The sequence below is a fragment of the Megascapheus bottae genome, chromosome 6 (genome assembly GCF_031878675.1).
Source record: "Megascapheus bottae isolate mThoBot1 chromosome 6, mThoBot2.hap1, whole genome shotgun sequence".
Classification (NCBI taxonomy): Eukaryota; Metazoa; Chordata; class Mammalia; order Rodentia; family Geomyidae; genus Megascapheus; species Megascapheus bottae.
Genome location: NC_143514.1, coordinates 72,912,892 through 72,939,548, shown reverse-complemented (window position 1 = coordinate 72,939,548; position 26,657 = coordinate 72,912,892). Strand labels below are relative to the sequence as shown.

The 26,657-nt window shown below is 51.3% G+C and overlaps 2 protein-coding genes across 3 annotated transcripts; one reads left to right on the top strand and one right to left on the bottom strand.

The window, feature by feature from the left end:
* Positions 1-1,545: 1,545 nt before the first annotated feature.
* On the bottom strand, positions 1,546-16,868 carry Pla2g2c (phospholipase A2 group IIC). Of its 2 annotated transcripts, none has more exons than XM_090333877.1 (5): positions 16,780-16,868; positions 10,364-10,463; positions 7,907-8,054; positions 6,233-6,336; positions 1,546-2,553 (listed from the first exon to the last, which is right to left on the bottom strand). In XM_090333877.1, exons 2-5 carry the CDS (start codon positions 10,401-10,403, stop codon positions 2,384-2,386), a joined length of 462 nt encoding a protein of 153 aa, XP_090190003.1. In that variant the 5' UTR covers positions 10,404-10,463; positions 16,780-16,868; the 3' UTR covers positions 1,546-2,383. The 2 variants fall into 2 exon arrangements, with proteins under 2 accessions (XP_090190003.1, XP_090190004.1); XM_090333878.1 differs by having other exon boundaries at positions 7,907-8,051.
* A 982-nt stretch (positions 16,869-17,850) lies between these two features.
* Positions 17,851-26,372, top strand: Ubxn10 (UBX domain protein 10). Its single transcript, XM_090335686.1, has 2 exons — positions 17,851-17,911; positions 23,248-26,372. Exon 2 carries the CDS (start codon positions 23,263-23,265, stop codon positions 24,109-24,111), a length of 849 nt encoding a protein of 282 aa, XP_090191812.1. The 5' UTR covers positions 17,851-17,911; positions 23,248-23,262; the 3' UTR covers positions 24,112-26,372.
* Positions 26,373-26,657: the final 285 nt, after the last annotated feature.

The window sequence follows — 26,657 nt, the reverse complement described above, 5'->3', positions numbered from 1 at the left end:
CACTTCCACACAGTATGGTGACAACAAGGCTGGTCCCAGAACTCCCTGGCACAGGGCCTGGTATGGACAGCAAAAAGGGTCAGAGCTGAGGACAGGTGTGAGTTTCTCAGGGGGCCAGTGGATGACCCGTGACCTTCTCCCCCAAATAGACACCTAGCAGGACCAGAGCTGGCGGTGTAGCAGGACAATCCAGCTCCCTGCATGCAGGGGTGAAGAGATGAGGGAGACAGTAGGCAGAGGGGAGGGAGGCAGAAAGAAAGGTTCTGCAGCACTTTCTCAAGAGAACAGGCAGACCCCTGGCAGCTTGCCCGAGCACCATCTCAGCCACTCGGGAAGCACCACTTCCCTCACCTGGGCCTGAGGGAGGGGGCGAAAACATCAGGGCCACCCTACCAGGGCAGCCTTCCTGGGCAGAATCAGGACCCTAGGGTGTCAGGGCCCGAGGAGGGAGAGGCAGATGTGTTACGCTCCATCTGTCCTCCGCTCGCTCACTGCTTCCTTTCTCCACAAGGAGGCCCAGGGAGGCCACTCGAACTGCTCCAGGCCATGCAGAACAAAACCCCGACTTGAAGCCTTAGCCTCAGAAAGCTCCAGGTCCAGCATCCTCCTCCAGAGAAAGATTCCGAATGCACAGACATGGTGTAATCGCAGCCCACTGTCCACTTCCTGGCCACCTGCGATCAGACCCCAGTTCCCACCCATGCCCCAACTGCACCAGCAAAGTGGAGCGTCCTCTAATGGTAGACAGGGACAAGCGACAGCCTCGGAGAAGGGCAGCTGGTGTTCATCGTGAGGGGAAGCTGAGGCCCAGTGGTCCTCCTCGCTCCACCTGCCTTCACAGGAGCCCAGGCCACATCTAGTGGCGCCCATCCATCTCACCCTGAGCTCAGCTCCTTCCCCTCTTCCCTAGTCCTGGCTGGCACCAGAAGCCAGGCTCTCTTCCGGGTGCTATGAAATCCTTGGTGGAGCCACTAAGACCGCGCTCTCCTCTCCCAGTGGCTCTAGCTCTGGTTTCTTCTCAACTAGCCTACAACCTGGGTTCTAGGGCCAAGACAGGCAGAGCTGGACTCCAGCGCCGGCTGCAGTGTGGCGGCATCATGGCCCCTCAGTGGACTTGGGGCTGTGAACCACGCTGCCTGCAGGTGAGCGCTCAGTGTGTGGGGCCTGTCTGCTCCAGCAGCAGGCCATCGAGGTGTGGGGACACCCCCATGAACCCCATTGTCCCCTACTGTCTGGGATTGCAGGGGCAAGCCACCACGCCTGGCCCATTAGGCATACTTTCTTAAATCCCTGCACTGCACACAGCAGGTGCCTACTCGATGGATGTTTGTTGAACTACTGAGCGGTGACAGTTCTTTGTGTATTCCCAGCTGTCATGTGAGTTGAACCCTCTCCTCCTGTCCCTATCAAGGAAGGGCTATATCACAAGGTTTCAAAGGCCTCCAAGTCTGGTGTGGTGTTGAGAACCCAGGAAGCTCAGGGATGGAGCGAGGGTCACCCAGTGGTCACTGTCACATCACAAGCCACATCAGAACAACACGACAACTTTTATGCAGCTCCCAGTTCTGGAGACTTGGGGGGAGGGGGTGAAAGGGAGGGGGGTGATGTGGACACTGAGCGGATCCGGGCGTCCTCCTGGAGGAGGCAGGTGGAGAGGGACACGCTCTGGACCACAGAGGCCAAGGCCAAGCACATCCCCCCTGCCTGCCTCCTAGAGAGAGTGGAGTCGCCAGGCCAGTGGGGCTCAAGGGGGTGGGAAGGGAGACCTGGCCACTGGACCGGCAAAGTGAGCATCAGGGGAAAGGCCAGCATGAGGCCATGCTGGCTCTGCCACCCCCAGGGACTCCAGGACACACATTTCATGGTTATTAAAGTGGACATCTTTCTAGTGGAATCCGAGGTTCCTACATCTGGGTGGAGTTTGGGGCCCCCGTGCATTGCTGTGTCCCCCCACCCCCACCCATTTCTCCATATCTTCCCAGCCCTGATCAGGCCGGGTGGGTGCTGGGGTCCAGCACAATGGCTCTCCTGACTGAGGGCTCCGGTGGGCCCCACTTGCTGTGTGACGCTGGGGACCGTGTCTGCCACCTCTCCGCCTGGCTCTCGGCCAGACCTGGGTTGTGGATTTGCATTCTCAGTCAACCCTGTACTCTGATTGGGAGTGGGGTGGGAGTGAGCTGGAGGAGAGATTGGGGGTACATTCGGGGCGCTCCCTCCAGGATCTTCCTGGGAACATCTCTGTCTGTCCCCCCTGTCTCTTGGTCATCTCCATCCACCGTACCCAAGAACCTTTGGGCGAGGAATCCTTCTCCTTTCTCACCTCCTGGGCCTGCCAGCCATGTGAGGGGAGGGCGGGCGACTTGAGAATGAGCAAGGGCAGCCGCTAGCACTCCCGCTTGCGCCTTCGGCACTGGGGGTGGCCGGAGTAGAACTGCTTGAAGTTTCTCTCGTAGGTGGGCAGGCTGTCTTTGAAGCAGTACACCGATTGCTTGTCGCACTCACAGGCTTGCAGCCCGCAGAAGCAGCTGCCACTGGGACTCATGGTACACCTACCTGCAGGGACACATGGCGGTGGAGGACAGGAAGTGGAGGTGCAAGCCCCTCCCCCATCACATCCGGGGTCTCACCATGCTGAGGGGCCTAGAAGGAAGTGGGGGACGGCTGTGATGTGGGCCACGGGGACAGGTAGGGTCCATTCTCCCAGAGCTCAGCTCCCATTTCCACATGCCTTCTCGACAGCCCACCTCCAGCTGAACCCATTCCAAAGGGCATCCTAGGAATGCCCCGCCTCCTCCACCTGCCAATCATGCCCTCCCACCACGCCCACACCTGCCCTCTGGCCACTTCCTGTATGCAGCCTACCAGACAGGCCCCCACACACCCCATCTGGGTGCCATTTCACATGCTGCCTCCTCCTTCTCTCCATCATCCTGGCTGCTGCCCAGACGCCTGTCTCCATCAGGTCCCTCTCCTCCATGGAAGGAAACATCTTTAAAGTGTCCCATGAGTTACCTTCACACTCCTGCTGAAAGCCCCATCCTGGTTTCCAGTGACTCAGGCAAGACCCTCACGGTGGCACTCATCCTTCCCCTCCTCACTCCCGGGCACACCTGCTCTTTACAGATATGCGTCCAGCTCTGGCGTGTCTCATGGCCTTTGCATGAGCTATATATCCTCTTGGTCTAAAATTCTTCTCCTCAGAACTGATTCAGTGGAAGGGTCTATCATTCCCTTGGAGTTTAGATCCAGTTCAGTTCTTCAAAGAGTCTGGCTGCCTGGTCTGAAGCTCCCTACTTGCCCAGCCCCATCTTCCCTTAGACCTCTGCGATTTCGTCAGCATTCCTTCTACGATGTGCTGTGGCTCTGAGGTCCTTGAGGCCCGCGGGTATCATCACTGCCTCTCTAACACCCTGAACCGCTGCTGTGCACACAGAGAACGCCAATGGCTCTCTGAGCGGTCAAGAGTGGGGCCTCCTAGAGTAGTCGGAGGTGTGCCCATGGGCACAGGCTGGCACAGAGGCACTGCCTAAGGCGCCATTTCCCTTTGCTTACATAAGCCCAACCCAGGCATCTCTGTGAGGTTAAGAATGGAAAGAGGCTGGTGGGTACCATGGCTTCGATTGGTAGATCTTAGTCAAAGCCAGAGTGAGGCACAAAAGCCCAAGAAATTCTATCCAATTAACTTGCAAAAAGCTGGGCCAGAGGGATGGCTAAAATGGTAGAGCACCAGCCAAGCAAACAAGCCGAACAATCGCAAGGTTATAGGTTCAAACTCTGTACTGCTGCCCCTCTCCCCACGCCATGACCAACCTGGAAAAAATGGTGACCCTGGACCACAAGAACAAGCCTAAATCCACTTCCTGCATCTTCTAATGTGTTAAAGGAGAAACTAAGGCATGGAGAAAGGATCTGGTGACTTCTTTAAAATGCTCTTTCTGGCCGGGAGTTTGGCCTAGTGGTTAAAATGCTTGCCTAGCATGCATGAAGACCCGGGTTCGATTCCTCGGTACCACATACATAGAAAAAATAAATAAATAAAATGCTCTTTCTTGTCCTGAACTATATCTCCTTAGTAAATAAGGTGCAGACTAGATCCCTGCCTGTTGCTAACACCACCCCTGCTCTCCCATCTCGGTCCTGGTCAGCCTGACACATATCTAGAATGAGACTCATGTCTCATTTGAAGCAGGCTTGCTCCCCGCTCTCAAAACAGAGAGCAAGGGCAGTTCCCAGTACTGAGATTCCTGGACTGGCTCCTTGCCCTGAGCAGGGCTCTGGCCTTTCAGAGCCCCAGTGAGGTGCCTGGAAAAGCAAGGAGGTGCAAGATCATTGCAAGGGGCCAGGAGGACAGGGAAGAAAGCTGTGGTAAGGCTGCTCTCCCAGTAATGGGAAAGGTCCTTGCAGACTAAACATCCACCTCCATAATAAGAAAGGTCCTTGCAGACTAAACTTCCGTCCCGGCCCTGGCATTGAAGCTTAGTGGTCCAGGTGTCTGGAGCAGGCTCCAGGCGGTGTGCATGTGTGGGCAGAGGGGTGTCAAGTACTTGCATAAGCCACTCAAAGGAGGGGTGCCCTCCACACTGAAGGGCAGCTGTCCCCTCTGGACAAATCGGCCCCGCCCTGGGCTTGGTGACAGACCTTTCTCTGTATTGCTGATCTGTGGGTGGCATTTAAAATGACCTACAGATCAAGTTATTTCTCTTCTCTCCCAACTCACCTGCCCCTCCCTCCTGAAGAGCCACTAGGTTGCTAGGCAACGGGGCCCAGGCTGAGGTGTGGCCGGCCTGGGTATCAGGTTTCAGAGCTTTCTAAATATTGGAGGCTGGGTGCTGGGAGGGGGGAGGAGGGAACTCTTTGAAATGGGCCTACAGGCTGACAGTAAATAACTGACCCTCACTCCAGAGGAGACAAGTGCTCAAGGGTCTTTTACAGACTCATTGAGATCTCCAAACAATGACCAAAACATTCCAGTGCTGTCCCACTGAGTAAAGGAGAAGAGGAAGTCTGAGGAAAGCCAGACATCTCCCTATCTAAATAGAAGTCCAGCAGGCACCAGCTGGCAGCAAGCCCCACCCGTGGGTCACTTTTGTCACCCAGCCACCTTGTGAGATGTGGGTGATTCGTTCTTACGTACAGATGGGGAGACTGAGGCCTGTCTGGGCAGGGTCAGCTGGGCCAACTCTGAGGCCTCGTGGCAGGCATGGAAGGATGTGGGGCAGGGAGAGGATGGAATCCGTCTCTCCCTGCCCTACCACCATCTGTGGTAGACCATGAGGCTTGAGTTAGAGTGAGAGCCAGGTCCCCAGCATCCTCAGTGGTAACTGAGCAGGACCCCTTGGGTCTGAATCCCCTCTGTCCTCTCCCTGGCTGGGTGGCATCGGCTATCTCCCTTGAGCTCTTTGAGCCTCAGCACCTCCTTGAGAACGGGGAGGAGTTGATGCTGTGTCTCAGAGGAGAGATTGAGGCCCACACAACTGAGACCAGGCTCAGACCAAGCCCCTGCCCGCCCCTGCCTGCCCCGAGGACGGTCTGGGACAGCGCCTTCTGGAGTGTCCATAAGAGCGCCTGTGCCAAAAGAGTAGGAGCTGAGCATGCTTTGCTCCATGCCCAGCCCAGGTACTATGTGAGTACTGGGACAGGCCCCCAAGTGGGCAGAGGTCTCAGTGCACCCACATTCAAACAGGGGTGCCAGAGAGCGAGGACAGGTCCCCAGTGCTGAGATTCCTGGACCGGCTCCTTGCCCTGCGCAGGGCTCTGGCCTTTCAGAGCCCAGGAGAGGCTCAGGGCAGCCCAGGAGGGAGCCCCGCCCAAGCCATGGGCTCCCAGACTGGTTCCCAGCCCTGTCTTTACTCCAACCACCTTCCAGCACACATGGAGCAGCTGAAGACAGCTGAACTACTTTGATAACACATGACAGAAAGGAGGAAGTGGGCTCTCAACAGCAACAGCTACCAAGGGAAGCGGTAGGCATGTGACTGCCATGGCCAGCCAGCAACTTTTTATTGAGCAGGTACTAGACACCAGGCTCTGTGCTCCCCGAAGGGTGCTGAGATTCAGTCATGGGCAGAAGAGACCCTGAGTAAGACCATGCAAGGGGCTCAGGATTTCTTACAACTGCCCCCCTTTCTACCCCAAAGCGCTTGGGGGGGGGCGGGATGGGAAAACCCTTGTTTCCTAAAAGACCAGGGTAACAATGAGAAGGTGAGCCTTCAGGAAAGGCCTGGCTACTCACATGCCACCGTCCTGTTGACGACGTAGAACTGGTAGGTATTCAGCAAGGGCTGGCAGCTAAGTGCCTTCAGCTTCTGGTAGCAGCAGTCGTGTGCCCGGCAGCACCTGGGGAATGGAAGAGATGAGACGTGCTAGGACCATGAATGGGAACAGTGAAGACTCTGGGCAGGGGTGGGGGTGAGGAATATGGAGGCCACTATACCTCCATATCCAGCGGGGAGGGGTTCTGGGACCCCCCAAGGATGCCAAAGCTCTAGGATGCCGAGGTTCCTCAAAGTGGCATGCTGTGCCCTCCCATAATGCCTTGCATCACCTCTAGATTTCTAATACCTAATTTCTCATAAATAATCATCATACTGTGCTGTTTAGGAAATGATAAGGAAATCTTGAATATGTCAAGATGTCATTTTATTTTCAAATATTTTATATCAAAGTTTGGTAGAATGGAAGACTTGGAAAGTCAACCTTAATATTAAAAACAGTAAGTTGAGGCTGGGTGCCAGTAGCTCACAGTTCATCTAGCTAGTCAGGAGGCTAAGATCTGAGGATCGCAGTTCAAAGCCAGCCTTGGCAGGAAAGTCTGTAAGACTCTTATCTCCAAGTAAGCACCCAAAAAAGTCAGTGGTAGAGCTGTGGCTCAAGTGGGAGAGTGACAGAGTTGAGCAAAAATGCTCAGGGACAGTACCTAGGCCCAGAGCCTGAGTTCAAGCTTCAAGACCTACACAAAATCATCATCATCATCATCATCATCATCATCATCATCATCATCGCTTGTGATATACACCTATCAACCCAGCACTTGAGAATCTGAGACAGGATCATGAGTTCCAGGAAGCCAGGGCTATGTCATGACATCATCTCAAAATACAAGCAAACAGAAAAGAAGAACTAGTACATGGACTGAGCCTGTCTAGGACCAGCTGTTGTCCTGCTGACCTCCTCACGGTAGGACCCGCTGGTCCTTCTGTGGCATACAGTATTGTCTCCATTTTGAAGAGGAGGAGAAGAAACTCAGACATGTGTATTTTCCAAAACAAAACAGCAGTAAGTGACAGACCCAGAGCACAAATCTACATCTCCCTCACCCCTCATCCACTCTGCAGAACTCGAATGATGCACTCGATATCCTCGCCCCCCAACCCCACTCCCCCCGTGCCCTCAGCAGGACAGCAGCCTCCCTCCCACGTGGAGCCACAGGCCACCTTTGTGGCATGTGGCCACGACTAGATAGACAACTCCCCTAAACTGTGCTGCTTGGATTTTCTCTTCTAGCATATGGAATGAGGGCTTGGAGCCAGCAGGGCAGTCCCTGTTGTCCACTGTTCTAAAACCCCACAGAAGAGCACATTTGTTAGAAAAGGCTTTCAGGACCAATGACATAATGTCATATTAAGAATGTCAAGAAGTGGCGCTATGGCTCAAATGATAGAGCACTTGCCTTAGCAAAAGAAGCTCAGGGACAGCAGAGCATAAAGCACACTGAAGCAAGGCCTCAGCGGTGCCAGGCCCCCAGCAGCTTTCCGAGGCACACAATCAAGAAGCTGGCCGGAACCCTGGAGGTCCAGCCTAAACCTCCATGGAGTTCCAATTGGTTTGGTCACTGGCACTCCAGGCACCCTACCCTGCCCTCTGGCTTCCATGGGAATCTGTGGGACCCCCACGCGCTCACACACACCTGTCAGTGTCATCCACAGGGATCCCTTTGCCCCCGAGTCCACAGTAGCAGCCATATCCATAATAGGAGAAGAAGGCACTGCGGCCTGTAATGTGTTTCACCATCCTCTGGAACTGCCAGAAGCTGCCGAGGGAGGGCGCCGGCCCTGCTGAGGAGGAAGCAGAAGCAAAGACACCAACATGAGCACAGGGTCCCTTCACAGGCCTGTGCCAGAGGCGTCTGCAGGCCTTTCCCAGAGCCTCAGACAAAGCACGTAACCAGCCAGATCCTCAGCCTCTTCGATTGGAAGAAAACTGGAATCAGACTCGACCCCAGCAATCCAGGATGGGCGGCAGTTTCCCTGATGTTTTGGACAATACTCTAATGCCAAATAGGGTCCTCCCCTGAACAGCTGAGAATGACTGCCCCTGGATACCAGGGGCAGTGATAACTAGAAAATATCAAAACCAGAGCTACTTCTCCTAAATGTACTCAGAGCTACACACTTTGTGTGTGTGGGGGGGAGGGGAGACATGCACACATGTGCACAGGTCCTGGGGCTTGAACTCTGGGCCTGAGCACTGTCCCTCAACTTTTATGTTCAAGTCTAGCATTCTGCCACTTGAGCCACAGCTCCATTTTGGCATTTTGGTGGTTGACTGGAAATAAGAGTCTCACAGACTTTCCTGCCCGTTGTCTGGCGACCTTGATCCTCAGATCTCAGCCTCCTCTGTAGCTATGATTGCTGGTATAAACCCCAGCACCCAACTCAGAGCTGGAAACTTCTACTTCTACAAGATGGCTGTGAAAGTGGACCCACAGTGACAAATGCAGATTTTTATCACAGCATTATCTGTGATATCAAACTCTGCAAACCACCCACCTGTCTACAGAAAGGAGGAAAACAAGAAAAATTTGTCTTAAAAATGTGCTTCTCTTAATAGCAGTATCTCTAGGTGATGCAAGTAGGAGGCAGACTGGGAAAGAAACAGACGATGTTTATTTTGTACATTGCTATGCGGTTTTTTTTTAAAAAAATAATAAGCATTATTTCTTTATTCTAATGTTTGAATATGTACATGTACAATTTTAGAAGAAATGTATTGGGTTGTGGGCTGGATAAAGATATACTCATTTGACTTTTAAATTACAGGTATATATGGGTTTTATAATAAAAAACAGTGAAAATATAAACTTAGAACTGGGGGCTGGTGTTCACTCACATAACCTAGCACTGAGGAGGCTAAGATCTGAGGATTGCAGTTCAAAGCCAGCCCAGGGAGAAAACCGTGTGACTCTTCTCTCCAATGATTTCACCTAAACACTAGAGGTGGAGCTGTGTCTCAAATGGTAGAGTGCCAGCCTTGAGGAAAAAAGCGAAGGGCGAGCACCCAGGCTCAAGTTTGAGCCCAAGTCCTGGCTCACAAAACAAACAAACCCCCAAAACATGAACTTGAGAACTTGAAGAGGAAACTGAGTTTGGCACAGGAGGGGAGGAGGGAGTTTTCTCAGGCGCCTTCTTGTTTCATCGCCTGGGCAGCTCTGTCGGGGAAGGCAGGGAGTAGGTACTATGGTCCGATGCCCAGGAGACTGTGGCAGGAGGGTGGGGCCTGCCTCCTCCACCGAGTGCCTCTCAGAACGGTACATCTCACCATTAGGGGAAGAGAAAAAGTTGATTTTGACATTTTTTGACTTAAGGATCTAAAAGTCAGCCCAACAGGCTGAAAACATGATTTAAATAACTAGTCTCACAGCTAATTCAGCAAACGTCTCTTCGTTCCCCCAGAAAGCCCTTGTCCACCTGGCAGCCTGTGTGCATCCCCCAGCTCCCAGGACTTGGGAGTGGCCGTCTACCCCACAAGTCAGCCTAGAAATGTCTTTCCAACAGGAATGAATGCAACTAGCTAGAAATGTATTTGCAGCATGGGGCTGGAATCCACATGATTTTATTTATTTATTTTTATTTCACCAGTCCTGGGGCTTGAACTCAGGGCCTTGGTCTTTCCTTCAAGTCTAGCACCCTACCACTTGAGCCTCAGCACCACTTCCAGCTTTTCCTATGTATGTGGTACTGAGGAATCGAACCCTGGTCTTTGTGCATGCTAGGCAAGCACTCTACCACTAGGCCAAACTCCCGGCTCTGACTTTATTTTTTTAAGAGGTCAGTCCTAGGGTCTGAGCTGAGGGGCTGCTGTTCCCGAGATAGTTTGCCCAAGGCAACCACCATTCAAAGAAAAAATTTCTGGGAAATGGGAAAACCACAGCCTAATGCCCTCTCCATCGTCAGTGAGCATGGATTTCCTTCCATTCCAGAAGGGTCCAGCTCAGGGATGGGCCCATCTGGCAACAGAAACAGAAGCAGAACTTGGGCAGGCGCCAGGCTCTCTGAGATTCGTGCCCTTCCCTTGCCCAGTGCTACCACAACGATGCGACAAGGAACGCCGTGCCTTGGCACTGCGCAGCTGGCTCTGCACTTACAGCAGGAGACGAAGATAATGAGGATGGTGAAGACCTTCATTCTGGGAAGTCCAGGGGGTGCAGGGTGCCAGGGTCCTGCCTTCAGATGCCAGCTCAATTCCTGTTTGGGGAGGAAATGGCCAAAACTGGATGAGGTCATACGGGTGCAAACCCTTGCTTTGGCACCTTGAAAGCCTTCAGCTTCTAGAAGGCTCAGCTAGACATTTTTTTTCAGACCTAATTATCTCTGAATGTGGCACACTCTTCCTGGTGTTAGACTCAAATATAAAACATAAGAAGGGCTTGGAAAGCACACATGGTAGCTGGGCGCTGGTGACTCAACGCCTGTCACCCAACCTACTTGGGAAGCTGGGATCTGAGTGTCAAGGTTCAAAGCCATTTGGGGCAGAAAAGTCCAATTAACGGGGGGGGGGGGGGAGAAAACCACAAGTGGAGCTGTGACTCAAATGGCAGAGCCCCAGCCTTGAGCAAAGAAGCCAAGTGACAATGCAAGACCTTGAGTTCAGGAAAAGCAAGCAAATTTTTTTCTTTCTTTCTTTCTTTCTTTCTTTCTTTCTTTTTCCTTCTTTCTTTCCTTCCTTCCTCCCTCTCTCTGTCTCTGTCTCTCTGTCTCTCTCTGTCTCTGTCTCTCTCTGTTTCTCTGTCTCTGTCTCTCTCTCTCTCTCAAAACTAACTCTCCAACTTATTTCCCCTTTGGGGAGTCAGTAAGGCCCCATGTTCCCAGATTTCAATAGCACAGGTAAGGTTCACATCAAATGGGCTCTGGAAGAGTGGCTCCGTCTTCCTTGCTGTGCCAATGTGGTTCCTTTCTTCAAGTCCTTTCCTGGGACTTGAGTTGTACACTTCTCCTTGCATGCATCACTTATTTGTCATGTCAAACCTTTATAAGGAAACTACCCGGGCTTTGCAGGTATTACATTATGTAATCCTCACAACTTAAAAGGGTTTCCGTTATCACTTTAGAGATCGGGTAGCAGAGGTCCAGAGAGGGTGAACAAATTTTTCGCCATCTCATAGCTGTCATGGGGATCAGGTAAAATAGTGAAAATAAAACTAGTTCACACCATCAGCTTCCATGACAGAGAAACGTGGCGTTTTCACTATGATCGGCTGAGGAAACAGCGCCCCCACCAGGCTCCCCTGCCACGGTCATCGGAGGACAGGGTGGGACTCTTGTCTCTTCCCTGGGGCTGCCACATATTCTGTCCACACCTTTCTTTCAGCTGCTGCCCAGGCCTTTTTTTTAAATTAAATTCTGTTACCATGGGAACGAGATGGGGGAGGGAACAGTTGAGCTGGTTTGGGTCCACAAAGACAGGCATCTTTTGAACAAGCAGGTGTTGACACTTTAAAGAGACAACGAAAGGGGGCTTAGCCCATGACTGGTAACAAAATCAGACTTCAATTAAGCATTAACTGTGTGCTTTGCTAATGAGCAGAGTCTAGCCCAGCTGGCTGCAGACACTAGCTAGGTAAATGTAGAGCAAAGATCCACCAAAAGCCCTGCAAGGGTGCAATTCTAAGTTTGGCTCCCTGTTTGCATTCTGGAGAGGGGAGCTTCCACCTGTCACCAAACGACTCAGCAGTCCTCTGCTCCAAGAGCCAACTGAAGGCTACTCTGCAGCAGCAATTTCTTTTCCTTTATTTTTGTGTCAATACTGGGAGCTTGAACTCAGGACTAGGGCCATTGTCCCTTAGCTTTGTCATTCAAGGCTGGCGCTCTAATCACTTGCGCCACAGCTCCACTTCCAGCTGGTGGGAGGTTAATTGTAGATAAGAGTCTTGGACCGTCTTGCCAAGGCTGGCCTCAAACAGTTGGCCCTCAGATCTCAGCCTGATAGCTGGAGTTACAGGCGTAAGCCACCAGTCCCTGGGATACAGTGGCCTCTGCAGAGCTCCCTGGAGGATCAACCAAGACCCCGACCGTCATCTCCGTGTTGGCTGCTCCCTCAGTAGTCACTGAACACCGGGAGTGTTCAGCTCCACCCAGCATCAGCTTCTTCTGCTCCCCAGCCTCACTGGTCTATTCCATAGCCACATCCCCTGGAAGCCTCCCAGCAGGGTGCTGTCTCAGAGTTGTCTCTAGGGAGCTCAAGTCCAGCTCCAGTGGGGCCAGGGAACCCTGCTGTGGTGTGCTGTAAAGAAAGGCCTCTGTGATCAGAGGCAGGAGCAGCGAACCCCACTGAGAGGATCATGGAAAGATTTCCAAAGGTTTTGAGGAGACCCCGGAGCCTGGTACATCCCAATTCTGCCCCATCCCCCAGTCACGGCACTCCTACCAGATGACCACTGTCACTTATCCATTTGACAGGGGAGGAAATCAAGACTCAGAAGACAGAGATGAGCACTGAGGGAAGATCTACAGGGCTACTCGGCCTCTGGTTCCTATCTCCAAATCCAGGGTTCCTCCCCGGGTCATCTGGTGTTTCCAAGGTCCTGGGTTGTGTTCACAGACACTGATCTTCATGGAGCCACTTAGGCCAGAGGAACATGGTTCTCTCCATTTGACTTGTGGTTTGGGGCTCTCAGGTCTATGCTGAACCAAAACGCAGAGCACAGGGCCAGAGACTCAATGAGGGGTGAGAATCTCCACACCAACTTCTGGGGTGGCCACCAGCAAAGTCTTAGGGGCTTCCCTTAGCCCCTCAATGCATACTCAGACACTGTGGTTGGCTCCCCTCCCTCCCAGGAAAAGAAGAGGGAAAGAGCCTGCCTGCCAGCTCCAGGAAAGACCAAGGTCCAATTTGCCCCAGGGCCTGCTTAGCCCCATGCCTGGCAAGATTGGGTCCTAAGGATGATTACAGGCAGTCTATATATTACACTTATTTAATTCTATGCACGGTTTTGAACACTTTACATACACTACTCATTTAGTCCTCATGGTGTGTGGCCCATGAATACTTGAGGAATGAATGAATGAATGAATGATCAGAATCTTAAACTGCAGCTCACAGAAATAACAGTGATCATAACTCATTGTGTACCCCTGAGGACTGGAGCTCTGGGTCAAGTGGTTGAATACCTGCCTAGCCAGTAATGAGGTCTGAGTTCAATTCCCAGTACTTCCAAAGAAAAAAAAGCAATGAAAACTTCCCAAGGGTCTGGGTTATCAACCTCAATTTATCAACGAGGACAGAGAGGAGGTACGTTTTCATTGCAAATTGGCAGGACCCTGTTTTAACCCCAGTGTGTCACATTCAAGGCTGGTCCTCATGCCCCAGCAATTCTTCCACTTGGTAGGTGCCAGGGTAGTGCTAACTCAAACTGAAATGAGAAGGCAAAACGAACCAAGCAACTCTGGAGATACCACCACCATCGTTTGCTTTCACATACAATTCTAACAAACTGCTCAGTCTTTTTCTCTGAGACCCAGCAGTTGAACAGGACTGGAGTTCAAGAGTAGCTTTTCTTAGTAGGAAGTCTAGGGAGAAACTATACAAACAATAACCATCGATGCTAGGAACCTGGGGCTCTGGGTGTAGGAGCAGATGGCGGGTCCCACACCAATGATATTGTACCTGGAGCACAATGTGGAACACTGAGTGGCCAGAAGGCTTGTACTGTGCAAAAGAGAGCGATGGTCTCCACCACTAACTCTATGTCAAAAAAAGAGTCAGGGCTGTTCCACCATTTCCTGTCAGACAGATTTAAGCTCCTCAGTTAAACTTCCTTGTCCCCACTGTCTGCCCAGGCTGGCATGATTCTACAAGTTCTGGAGGTGAAAGCATCCCCAACAGTAGCCAAGGTCACTGACATTGCTTGATACGTTAACAAGGTTACAAAGTAAGCAATACATTTTATTTTGGATATTTTCCAGTGAATAACAAAACTCTGCAGTACTTCAAGGATTATGTTTCATTATCTAGAAACATCCTTCTTGCAGGGCTGCTCAGAAAGTAATGCACAAGGAGACAGGGCTAACTCTAAGCCTTGTGACTTTGCTGAAACATTATCCACAATCTCCAGTCACAGGTCTATAGGAATCAAGAGACAGTACAGCAAAGACCCTGGGTAGAGACTCTGAAGCCACCAGTTCAAAATGGGGCCAAGTTGCTAAGACACCGGAGCTTCTGCCTTCAGCCAGCCTTGGGGGAAAGTCATTGAGACTTCAAGTGGGTATCACCTGGGAGCTTGGGGCTCGCTTGGTAGAAGAGCCAGCTCTTGAGATCGTCATTAATTAAATGATCATTTGCTGAGCATCTACAGGGAAGCAGGCATTGTGTAGGCAGAGCAGAGGACTCTGAGATCTATAAATTCCTACCCCAAGGAGCTCATAACCTACTGAAGGAAGGGCCCCTGTGGTAGGATGGAAACAAGAAAAAAGATTGTCAACCCTCACTAAGTACCTTCACTTGCTGGACACTGTGTAAGCCTCACCATAATCCAATCTTAAAATCTCCATTCTACACATGTGGAAACTGAGATCCTTGATTAGCCAAAGTCCTCAAGTGGCAAGTAGTAGACGCAGAATTCATACTCAAGCTTTTGACCCTAGGATCCATATCTATAAACCCAGTGCATCAGGTAGCTCGAAATGCCATTGGAGAACATGGTGGTAGAGGTGGGGTTCTGGGGGTACAGTGGACGTGGGGGCCAGCTGGATGTGAGCTCTGCAGATCACTACAGGGAGGCTCTGAGCTCCTTTTAAGGCAAAGGAGAGTGCCTCCATGGAGGAGGCGCCTAGAGAAGATGCATGGCGCCATCTTGGGTCAATTCCACAGGACCCTGAGAGAGGATGATCAAGAACGGCCCTCACAGGAAAGGTAGGTTGTAAGATAGGCTCGGGAGGAACAGGCTCTTTTGGATTCACTTCAAGGAGAGAAGCAAGCTGGAGCAGGCAAGAGCGAAGACCCAACAAGAAAAGGCTGAAGGCCCATCTGGAAAACAAACCAGCTGATTCCAGGAGACAGCTGCAGAGGAAGGTGAGACCACACTTAAAGAACGCAGTGACCCCTGCCATGTTTCCAGAGAGAGCCGTGTGTGTGTGTGTGTGTGTGTGTGTGTGTGTGTGTGTGTGTGTGTGTGTGCACACGCTCAGGGAAGCCTTTGAAGATACTCTGTGAACAAGAGGTCAGAAGATAAAGGCAGCAGTCTCACCCCGAGACTGGCTTTCCTCCACAGGGCCCCATGTGCTGCTGAACATGAAACAAGCCGTGAGCACAACCACCAAGGCCCCAGGTGTCAGCAGGGGCACAGAACCAAGCATGTGGGTGCATGCATACGGCAGGTAAGAAGCCAATGTGAGTCTCCAAAGATTGTATAATTCCTAGTTGATGCTAAAATAGCTGATGAAGAATCTACTTTAATCTTTTCTGTGTGGGCGCTGAAGAGCTTTGCTTAGATATTTCTGACAGAATCATTAACAAGAAATAAGCTGCTAGCTTCAAACTGCAAAGAATCACCAGCTTCTAAAACTGCCACCCTCTCCTCCATCTTCCTGGCAGGCCATGGTGGGCCATGGGGCAGGGACTTCCTCTTTCACACCAGCAGACTGTACATAGCCTTTGAAATGATGTGCTATTTGTGCCAGTCTCTTTGGCCATCCTCACATCTAGCCTGCGCCTGCTCTACCACCATTGGCTCAAATTGTACTGAAAATAATCTCTTTGTCTAGCTACAAAGTGTCTTCTCAAACAGCTTCTGAATGTCTTAAAAAGAAAGGTTAGGCTTGTGTGCCTATCAAAATCCGGTGTCTACATGTCCAGGATAGACCAGATAGCAAATATTTGGCCATAGTGCTAGATAATGAATGACTCTATGATTCTTGAATATCTACCAAAGCTGGCTTCTAATAATATAGTTACTAAATTATTCATCTGCAAAGTCCAAAATTCTAGAACAGAAGAAGAAAGTAGGTTCAGTTGGGACTCCTTTTGAAGCTATCCTTTTCTTTTTTTTGACAGTACTTGGAATTAAACTTAGGGCCACTAGCTTGCTAGGCAAGCACTCTACCACACTCCTAGCCCTTTTGCTCTATCTATCTATCTGTCTGTCTGTCTGTCTGTCTATCTATCTATCTATCTATTTATTTTTGTTGATCAAGGGACTTGAACTCTGGGCCTGGGTGCTGCCCCTGACCTCTTTAGCTCAAGTCTAGCACTCTACTACTTTGAGTACAGCACCACTTCCCGTTTTCCGGGAGTTAATTGGAGATAAGAGTCTCACAGACTTTTGTGCCCGGGCCAGCTCTGAACTACAATCCTCAGATCTCAGCCTCCTGAGTAGCTAGGATTACAGGCATGAGCCACCAGTGCCCAGCTCCTTTTGATTTTACTTTAAGCTGCTGCTGCTGCTGCTGCTGCTTCTTCTTCTTCTTCTTCTTCTTCTTCTTCTTCTTCTTCTTCTTCTTCTTCTTCTTCTTCTTTCAGACAAGGTCTTGTGTTTTGGGTCAGCATCAGACTGAGGTCCTCTCTTACCTTTGCCTCCTGAGTAGTTGGGATTACAGCTGCTCCTCACCACACCAGGCTTGCAGTCGTCTTAGTTCCAACTTGGAAGGAAGGCTTCATTCATTCCATGAGATGTGAAGGCTAGGTGGGAATTAGGTAAATGAAAGGGGCGAGGGTTGGGGTGGGGAAGGAAGACTCATGGAGGCCAAAGAGACATGCAAGAGGAAAGCCGGGGGGTATGGATGTGTGTGAAGACAGGCAGGCGTGTAGGTCTCATGCGGATGGGGACGTTTCCATAGGTTGGCTTCTGGGTTTTCCTCTGCTGGGGACAAGGACCACCCTCCATGCAAGTGGGAGGAAGCGGAGGGAGGTGAGAAGTTTCAGAGTAGGAAAGATCAAGGTTTGAAAGAGTCATGGAGGAGTAAAGAATCGGATGCAGGAGAGGACGGGAAGGCCTGCTGGGGAGAGTGCGGGGTCTGACCTGAGGCACGCCGTCCCTTCCACTGCGGCGCCAGGGAAGGAGGCTGGGTGGGGCTGGGTCTCCTCTTACCTAGACCAGGGCCCGAGGTCCTGGACCGTGTCCCTGACCAGGGTCGGGGAAAGAGGACTCGGCGATGGACGAGAAGTGCCCCGGAAAGCAGACCTAGTGGAGAGACAGGCGAAACCTTCAGAGCAGGCGTGGCTGCCACCAAGCAGAAGGCTCTGGAAGGCGCGGGAAAGAGGGGCCGAACCGGCCGCCCTGGAGGCCGCCTGAGCGCTGCCCCTCCCCATTCTAAGTCACCCTGGAAGCAGCCACGCCGATTCTAGGGTTCGCAGGAATGAACCCCAATCCATTTGAAAGCTGGAGAGGGCAGGGGCCTTCAGGGATCTGAAGGTATGGGGTGACACCCCGGTCCCCCACCCGGGGCCGGCCCCTCCCCTGCCCCTGGAGGAGAAGAGGCGGCGCAGGCGGGGCGGGGCCACTTCCCAGGGCAGGGCCGCACCGGGCACACCTGCGGACCGTCCGCCCTCGGGGCCCAGGTCCTCCCCTGCGCCGGGCACCGGGCCAGGCAGGTTCCGGTCAGGCCGGAAGCACGTGGCGCCCGCCCCGGGCGGTTGCCGGGGAGACGGGGCTGTTTACCAGCTGGACGCAGCCGGGGGCGCAGGCGGATGGAGCGCAGAGGTGAGCGAGGCCTGCTGTCAGACCCGCGCCCCCCGCCGCCCCCGATCTGCCAGAGGGCCCCGAGAGGCACAGCCCCTAGCACCCCACAAACCGGCCAGGTTGGACCCCCTCAAGCCTGGCTCTGTCTGCAGCCAGGGCTGAGGCGCCCAGGGAAGCTCGGGGGCCGGACGCAGAGCAGGGACGGAAAAAGGCGTCTTTGTCCGACAGGCTGGAACCAGAGAGAGCCTCCCCCAGACCTGGGCCCTTTGAGCCAAGCCAATTCTCCTTTGATAGTAGTTCTTTCTTGCCCTCTCTCTCTACCCCTCTGCACTTTTAGGTTGTTTGCTGGTAGGGCTGGCCAAGGAAAGCAGAAAGAATTGAGTTATCTCTGCGACCCCACCCCCTACCCTTCCTGCCCAATCTGAACCAGTTTTCCTCCCAAGGTTTTGATCAGAGTTTTCTCATTCTCCAGCCAGTTACTATCTCCTAGTAGGTGCTTGTAGCTATTTCATCCTGCAAGCCTGCCTTGTGGGGAGTCTGGGTTGGGGTGGGGGGAGAGGGAGGAGGTGGGGGGAGGTAATATTAACTGATAAACAGTTTAAAAGACCAATTCAAATGTATGCATCTTGCTGTAGACCAGCAGATGGTATGTAGGTGGTTATATTTTATTGCTTGTACAATAGTCCGGCTGACCCTGCAGTGGTTGTGGATCCACTTAGAATGCAGAAATCTTCTTTGCATTCCTCCTATCGGATTTCCCTTCCTTCCAGTTGATTTGGTGATCAACTGCCCTCCTGGCAACAGTGCCCAGTGTTTGCTTCTTGCCTCCTAGCAAGCAGGTCACTGCAGCCAGCTACAGTGTTTAAGTAAACAGGTCACTTGCCTATTCAGCTGGCAGCTTGATGGATGCCTGTGCCTAGATCTTGTCACACCACTTGGTGGTTGGTTGTCTGCCAGGACTAGAGGTGGTAAAATGCACTGAACAGGCTTAATGATGGTTGATTCAGAGGTCTGCCCGGACCCAGGTTAGCTGGCAGAGTTTGGGACTCAAGGTGGGAATCGAAAAAGCACAATTGGAAGCTAAGCGCCAGTGGCTCAGGTCTGTAATCCTAGCCACTCAGGAGGCTGAGATCATGGTTCAAAGCCAGCCCTGGCAAGAATGTCCATGAAACTCTTACCTATAATTGACTAGCAAAAAGCCAAAAGTGGACATGTGGCTTAAATAAGTGGTAGAGCACCAGCCTTGAACAAACAAACAACTGAGGGATAGCACCCAGACCCTGAATTCAAGCCCTTGTACCACATACACCAAAAAAAAGAAAGGCACAGTTGGCTTAGTTACCCAAATGCTGATTTTTCCCACCTCCCCATTCCTTTTCGCTGGATGCTGGGAGAACTGGTGTTTCCCCCCTGTAGCAGATGGACACTGCCCTCAGGAGGAGGCAGTAGGTTACGAAATCAGGTTGGATATAACGGTTTTACCTGAAGGAGGTGTTAAATCTCTAAATAACCATGAGTGGGATTCTGGGAATTAGTCATAATTGAAGTTTTTTTTTTCTCTTGAGCTAGCTTGCAGTCATGTTATCTTATGACCAGGGTGTCTTGATTATGACACCCCCTGAACATAGCTAATTATATAGTACCGAAAGGTATAGCAAGTGCATCCACATATTCTAGTTTTCCTGTTAAAAATAACCTAGCAAGAGGGCCTGTGAGAACACATGACTTTCCCTCACATCAGAGTTGTTAAGGAAGAGGTTTCTAAGTTACCAAACTTACTGACAGATAAACCTTCCTGAGGCATGTGTGGGTGTTAGAAGCCAAACCTGTGATGATTCTGTAGAAGCTGTGGGCAAATTAGTAGCCATTCCCCAGCAGGAAGGATAGACGGAGGTGGGGATTGGGGAGGGGGGATGGATCTTATCTTTGGCTCATTATTGGACAGTTTGGTCCTTCTCCAGTTAGCTGGAGTTTAGGGGCAGAGCTGTCTCCTGCAAGTGAAAGATGTGAGACGTGAACTCAGAAAGAAACCCACAGCCTTCACAGTTGATCAGAAAACAGATGAAATGAACATGAGGGGGACAGGTGATTCGGTGTCCAAACTTTGCTAAGGGAGTGGCTCCGAGGTTCCGGTCAGCCAGATTGGGGTAGGAACGATAGGCAAGGAATGGGAAATGGGAATGGAGAGAGACTCAGGCTGTGAGTGAAAGGAAACAATATATGAGGCCTTGTAAAATGCGAGAAGAAAAGTAGAAAGTATCTGGAACGGGACAGAAAAGCCATTGTTATTAATAAACTTTTGTCTAAACTTTCATAGACATCTAAACATCGGAGGGAAAGTAGAGAAGGTAGCTCTGGGAATATTTGGGTTAAAAAATAAATAGAATAAAATGCAAAATGGAGGACCACAGTCCAAGATTCCGGAGAGAGCAGGATGCTGGGAGCACACAGGAACGGTGTGCTTGGGTTTCCCATGGTCTGGTGGTGTAGAAGAGGAAATGCCCTATTTGCATTCTCAAGTTCTCCTTAGACTCTGAGACCAGGATGCCAGGCAAGGTGGGGATGGAGGTCATGTTTAGTCAAAGCGCTGTCTGCACAGCGATCACGGGCAGTGACGACAGCCTCAGTCCCCACGCATCACAGCACACTGGTCTGCCCGCACAGACTCACACACTGCACGCCATCACAGACGGCACCCCGTTCTCTATTGACAGCTTACTGTCACCCCACACTTTACCCTGCCCTTCAGTGGTGCTTGTTTTTACCCTCCCTAAAGGCCAGGGATGGGTATGCCAGGCCAGTCTCGAGGCTACATACTGAGCTGCGTACACGGGTGACTCCAGGTTATCTAGATGTGCTGACCCAGCTGACTTCCAGTCCTTGGATGTGCAGGCCCAAAGCCCCCCAGAAGCCATGGTGAGAGAAGCCTGACTCCATTTACCCCACAAGAGGAAGGTACAGAATGACAAGATTAGATTCACAAAGCCCTCAGCTGGTGTGATGTAGTTCGGGATGGAGTTGTGACAAGGAGAACTTGGAGGAAGTGGATTTAAGGCAAGTGAAAACAGCTCAGGAACAGCTCAGGATGTTTTTCTGCAGTTTTGAGGTAACTATTACAGGAGGGAGCTGACTGGAGTCTACCTCCTGGTGTTTCTGGGCCATGGAAAGGGAAGTTTGAGTCCCAGCTTCTCCCGCTGCTTAGCAGGGACTAGGAGACATGCCATGAGCACTCTGGGGAATGTTCTAGCAGTAGGTTTCCAATCACCCAAAACAAAACCTCTTTGCTTTTCCTCTAAGGATGCCTCAGAATCTTACCTGCATTGCTTTGTGTAACAGAGGGATCGACGTTCCCAAGCATTTAAATAATATCTTCAAGGTTGTGTCGCTAACTCGTTCCATGGAAATAGAGAGGTAGAATGGTCATATGGCTGGCTGGTGGCAGAGCCCGAAATAGACTAACCTGAGGTCTTGTGACTCCTGGACCTCTGTCCTTGCGCCCACACATGCTCTTTCTTGGGGACCATGGGTTGGGAGGAAATCACCAGAAAGTCTTGAGTAGGCTGAGAGAGGGACCTGGCCAGTCTGTGAACAGAAAAAGTATTCATTACCATGGCAGTCCCTGTAAAGGGAGGCAGAAAGTCTAACAGGAGGTTTGCCGTGCTCTCAGGAAGGTGTACTGGGGAACAGGAGGAGGAGGTGGGGGTGCTGGTGCTGGAGAAGTAGGGAAGGGTGTTGACGAGGGTGACATGTGGTAGTTCCATTCCACCAAGACTGAATGCTCCCATCAGGCTTCCGTGCTTTGCATCTGTCGGGTTGACTCAGCATTCCTGAGCACCACACATGGGAGATGCAATCCAGAGGCCTTTGGGGTGTCGGCAAGGTAGCTGGGCAGCATACAGACAGGACATGATGTGTCGGGAGAAAGCCAAAACTGCTCCTTCAAGAAGTGGCTTGTTGGCTTTGGCATGGCTCAAGTGGTAGAATGGTTGCCTGGCAAGCCTGAGGCCCTGAGTTCAAACTCACGGGTGCAAGAAGAGAGGAGTGACTTGTTTCAAGTACAGAGGAATACAAGACCAGATGTCATAAGACATGGATTATGTCACCAGCCAGGAGTGTGAACACCAGGCAACTACCATATCTTCTGACTCACTGGGGGGTGGGGGGAGGGCTGCTCAATTAACATGTACCCAGAGTTTGCTTAGATGAGCTTTAGAACAGCAGGGTTCAACAAATTACAGCACACAGATCAAAACTGGGTAACTTGCTACTTTGTGTCTCGTGAGCCTTTATACATTTAAATCCCTAACAAATGGAAAGAAGCATACATGGTGACCCATGAAAATGACATGAAATTCAAATATCAGAGTCCAAGAGGTCTGATGGGTTGTCACCAACCCGTCCATTTGCATATTCTCCATGGCTGCGTTGCAGGAAAGAGCTGCATAGTTATGAGAACTCCAAATAGCTATTCTCTGGCCCTGCCAGGAAGGGCTTGTCTACCCTGGCTCTAGAATCTAAGTGCGTCCCCTGTGAGCTGTGACAGGTGAGCCTTCTGGCTCCTTTCCTCCTAGCCCAGTTAGGGACTGATACTGCATCAAGTGACTTGTGCAGAGCCTCCTGCCCTTGCAAGGGTGAATCAAAAGAAGGGAAATGAAGGTAGGGCAGGCGATGGGTGGAAGGGAAGAAGGGATGAGGAAGGCCTGTGGCAGAAGGAAAATGGGGTCTCAGAGTGTGTTTCTCTAGTGAATAATGTGCTGAGGTGAGCCATCCCTCATTTGAGGAAGCTCTAAAGAGACAAGTGCCTGCTGCTCTGCCTGTTCTGTGCTAGAACCCAATCTTGGCCCATTCTTGCTGGAACACAGCCCCACATTTACTGAATGACTTTGTCTGGCAATGGTGGAGCTGACCAGGTACGGGCAAGATCCTGTGTTTCCCAAAGCAGACAATAGGGAGATTGTTGGCTGAGCCTGGCTCTAGATTGTCTCCGGACACATTCCCTTTTATCACGGTCCTCTCCATACAAGGCCCCTCCCCATACAAGCAAGAATTACTCCCCCACCTTAGTCCTCTGTCTAGTTATTGTGTCTTAAACCTGTTGTTTCCCACTCTAATGTTTTAAGTTGAAAGGACTTTGGTTCACTCATGTATTCCAAGTATGGAGAATGAATGAGTGAAAAATGAAAGAATGAATGGTAGCTGGCATCCCTCCTTCCAAATGCCAGCAATCCAGGGAGAAACCCTTAGAGTCCAGAGCTTGGCCCATCAAGCTTGCTCTGAGCACTTGCAGGAGAGGGCCTTGTACATATCCCGGTATCCCAGGAAAGTTAACCCATGGCTTCTGTTTTTTGCTCCCTTAGGGTCCCTGAGAAGCAATGGCCACAGAAGGCCCTGTGACCAAGGAACCACCAGAACACATCCCTCTTAACACAGCAGCTGAGAGCTCATCTGCTTTCACCTGGAAGCCAAACTCACTAAAAATGCATGTCATCAGGCCCAAATCTGCCAAAGGCCGCAAGCGGCCCAGTCTGCACAAACCCCAGGGCGCACAGTCAGGCTCTCACCACGTACCTTCCTCTTCGCCTCCAGCCAGTTCCTCGGAGTCACCGAGCAGTCAGGAACCAGGAGTCTGTGCGCCTACCTCCCCAGCTCAGGGAGCCCCAGATGAGTTTCCCGAGCTGCTGCAAGTACCCACGGGGGCCTCCTCTTCCCTCAATAAGTACCCTGTCCTTCCATCCATCAGCAGAAGAGGCCTGAGAGAGGAGGCTCTGGATACAGTGGCGAGGAGAGCCAGCTCCCTGCAACTGAGCAGCATCCAGCCTCTTTACCAAGAAGAGGCCTGCACCATGGAGACCAAGAAAGAAGATCCTAGAGCTCCAGCTTTTGCCCTAGAGAAGAAGTCTGTCATCCAAACAAAGAAGCAGGGAATCTGCAGGCCTGGAACCCTGGAGGAGCCCTCAGACCAAGAACCCGGCCTGCTGCTTGCTGTCCGATCGCCGTCAGGCCAGAGGTTCGTGCATCTCTTCCAGTCCACAGATGACCTCCAAACCGTCATTACTGTGGCCGAGCAGAAGAACAGAACCACCTACCGACACTGCAGCATCGAGACGGTGGAGGTGCCCAGGAGACGTTTCACAGACCTCACCAAGTCTCTGCAGGAGTGTGGCATCCCCCACAAGTCAGTGCTGGCCATCTCTCATGAAAAGGGGGACGGGAGGCACTGAGCCCACAAGCACCCACCTGGGGTTTCCGTCTGTGAGCCAGGAGCATGCTTGTGTGGCAAGGCCTTCCGTGCAGCCCAGTTCCAAGTGCCATATGAGCTGCTGCAGCTGTGGCCCTCCTGTCCACAATATGTCCTTAGGGGTCAGACACAGCTGCACATGCGCCAAGCGCCTGGGAGACTCCCAGCCTTATACTCCCTCCTTTTCTGGAGCAACCACAAGTTCTGTGTCTGAAGCAGCTGCGATTTGGATTTTTCTTCCCAGAGTGTTGGCTCCACCAGACACAGTCCTTTCCGGAGCACCTGCCGCCTGCACAATGAACTCTGATTCTCTTAAAGCCAATGTTTGCCTTTCTGTATTTGCTGCAGGATTAAACACTTCCCAGAGGGATTGCAGTCTGGTAAATAACCATGGTTCAGGAAGTATCTAACTGGCATTTGTACCTTAAGGATGAACAGACTACTGACCCTATCTTTAGAAGCAGATCCTCTGCTGGGCCCAGAGAGCAGAGCTCCTCGGGGATCCCGATCTGTGCGGTACAATATCAAAGGGGAGAGTAAGCCTAGTGCCATCACAAACTCCCAGTACAGCAATCATCATGCCTGTAACAGTCTTAGAGAGGGAAAGACAATTGCTTCCGCAGCTGTGGGTGCACCACTGGCTATTTCAGTTAGAAGCTGGATAGCTTTTCCAGTCTTGGTGGCTCTCAACTATGCATAAGTCTTCCAAAAGGGAGAAAAGCCCGGGTACTCTGATCCCTTTGCCTTGAACATGCACACACTTAGAAGTCTGTACAAGTTCTACTAAAGGCGCCTTGGCTTTTCTGGGCGTGGGCAATTTATTTTCTTCCCCAGTCTCTGTGTCTCCTCCATGCCATTAAACACAGAAGGTCTTTTGAAGCAACCATGTGCCCTGTGGTCTGAGGTGCAGGATGAGATGGGCACTTTGCCGGGGCTGCTTTGTGGTGCCTCTGTGGAGACCATGACCACACCGCTGGCCGACTGGCATCTGATCACTTAGCCCAAGCTGTCCTAAAGACTATCAAGTCTGTCTGTCAAGTCTGTCGAAGACAAGTCTTGTCTGCACACCTCGGAAGTGGGAATGTGAATGATGTGCCAAAGTTCTCTAGTACTTCAGATTCAGCCAGATTCCCACAACTCATCTGGACCCCTCTGGCCCAATCTCCAGTCAGCGTAGATGTGGCACCTTATCCCACAGGGCACAGCGGTCACTCAGTCCTGGGGACCAGCATGTATCTCCACCTGCTAGGTGCACACAGGTGGCAGGAAGCAGGGGTTCTAGAAGTACATGACAAGTGCATCCCAGAGCAGAGAAAGCCAGTGGTTAGAAATGTTATCTGTCCTGTTCTCTGCAGCTGCAATCAAGACGGGCTTGTCTTGTCCCCACTGTGGCCCACACCATATAGATCCGTCTATCCTCAGTCCTCTCTGAAATGTTTGCCAAAAGCCTTAATGCCAACCTGGTCTAGTCAACCACTCCTCCGATTAGAAAGGTCAGCTAGGCCTGGCAGAGCCCCGGACAGGCCCAGGCAACTGGTCACCTCTCCCTGTCCCTGGCTGTGGCAGGAATGACCAGTAACTCGATCCTAGAGCCTACAACATGGGAGCTCCATCTCCCACAAGGATACAAGTGTAAAACTCAGCCTCTGATCTCAGAGGCTAGGGAAGAGACTCCCATAAAACCTTACCTGTTCTACGGTAAGACTGAAATCCCACTTACCTATAACTTGATGATTTCTCCAGACTGGAAAGCTTTAGCACTAGAAGCTTGACAGAACTAGAAGCTTTTTTGTTCCTGATACCTGGACTTGAACTCAGGACCTTGCTGCTTTCATTAGGCCTTTTTTTTTCTTATGGCTGGCACTCTACTCCTAGAGCCATGTCTCCAGTCACTAGCCTCCAGATGGGGATTTTGCTAGTTAATTGGAGATGGAATCTTATAGATTTTTCTACCTGGGCTGGCTTTGAATCATGCCAATCCTCACAATCTCAGCCTCATGAGTAGTTAGAATTACAGGCATGGATCACTGGTATCTAGCTAGTGTTTGAATGTTTTATACATTGGGGGTTTGCTGTTGGTATTTAGCTTAGCATTTTGTGGTGGCAGAACAAGACGAAGGCATGGACATAGAACTATTTTAGAATATTTTAGGATATGTGAATAACACTAGTTTTGAACCATCATAATCTTTCTTTAGATCAAAGATGAGAATACAAACAATTAAAATTGATTTGTGTGAAACATTCTGTAGAGAAGCGTATGTTGTATTTTAGCCTGAGCCTTTGGCCACCGCCCCAGTGGGCAGAGGTGTCTGGACTGTCTCCTTTGTTTTTCTCTGGGAAAGCCATTTGTTCTATTGTCAGAGCCAAGTCCTCCTCCCCCTCAAACCTCAGACACTCACAGTGGGGACCCACCCCTTTGCTGCTGTTTCCGACTTCCATCCTAGGCCACTGGTCAATTCCAGTTATTGAAAGAATAGACAATGCCAAAATTGTGAGATCTCAGTGGCTGTGCATGAGTTGATACCA

Bases quoted from the DNA above. Each gene is read 5' to 3' on its own strand.
- Ubxn10 (XM_090335686.1), top strand. From the start codon at position 23,263: ATGGCCACAGAAGGCCCTGTGACCAAGGAACCACCAGAACACATCCCT.
- Pla2g2c (XM_090333877.1), bottom strand. From the start codon at position 10,403: ATGAAGGTCTTCACCATCCTCATTATCTTCGTCTCCTGCT. The intron at 6,337-7,906 runs GTGTGTGTGAGC...TCCATTCCCCAG, and splicing joins CCTGTGGATGACACTGACAG to GTGCTGCCGGGCACACGACT. The intron at 2,554-6,232 runs GTGAGTAGCCAG...GTGTCCCTGCAG, and splicing joins CGTCAACAGGACGGTGGCAT to GTAGGTGTACCATGAGTCCC.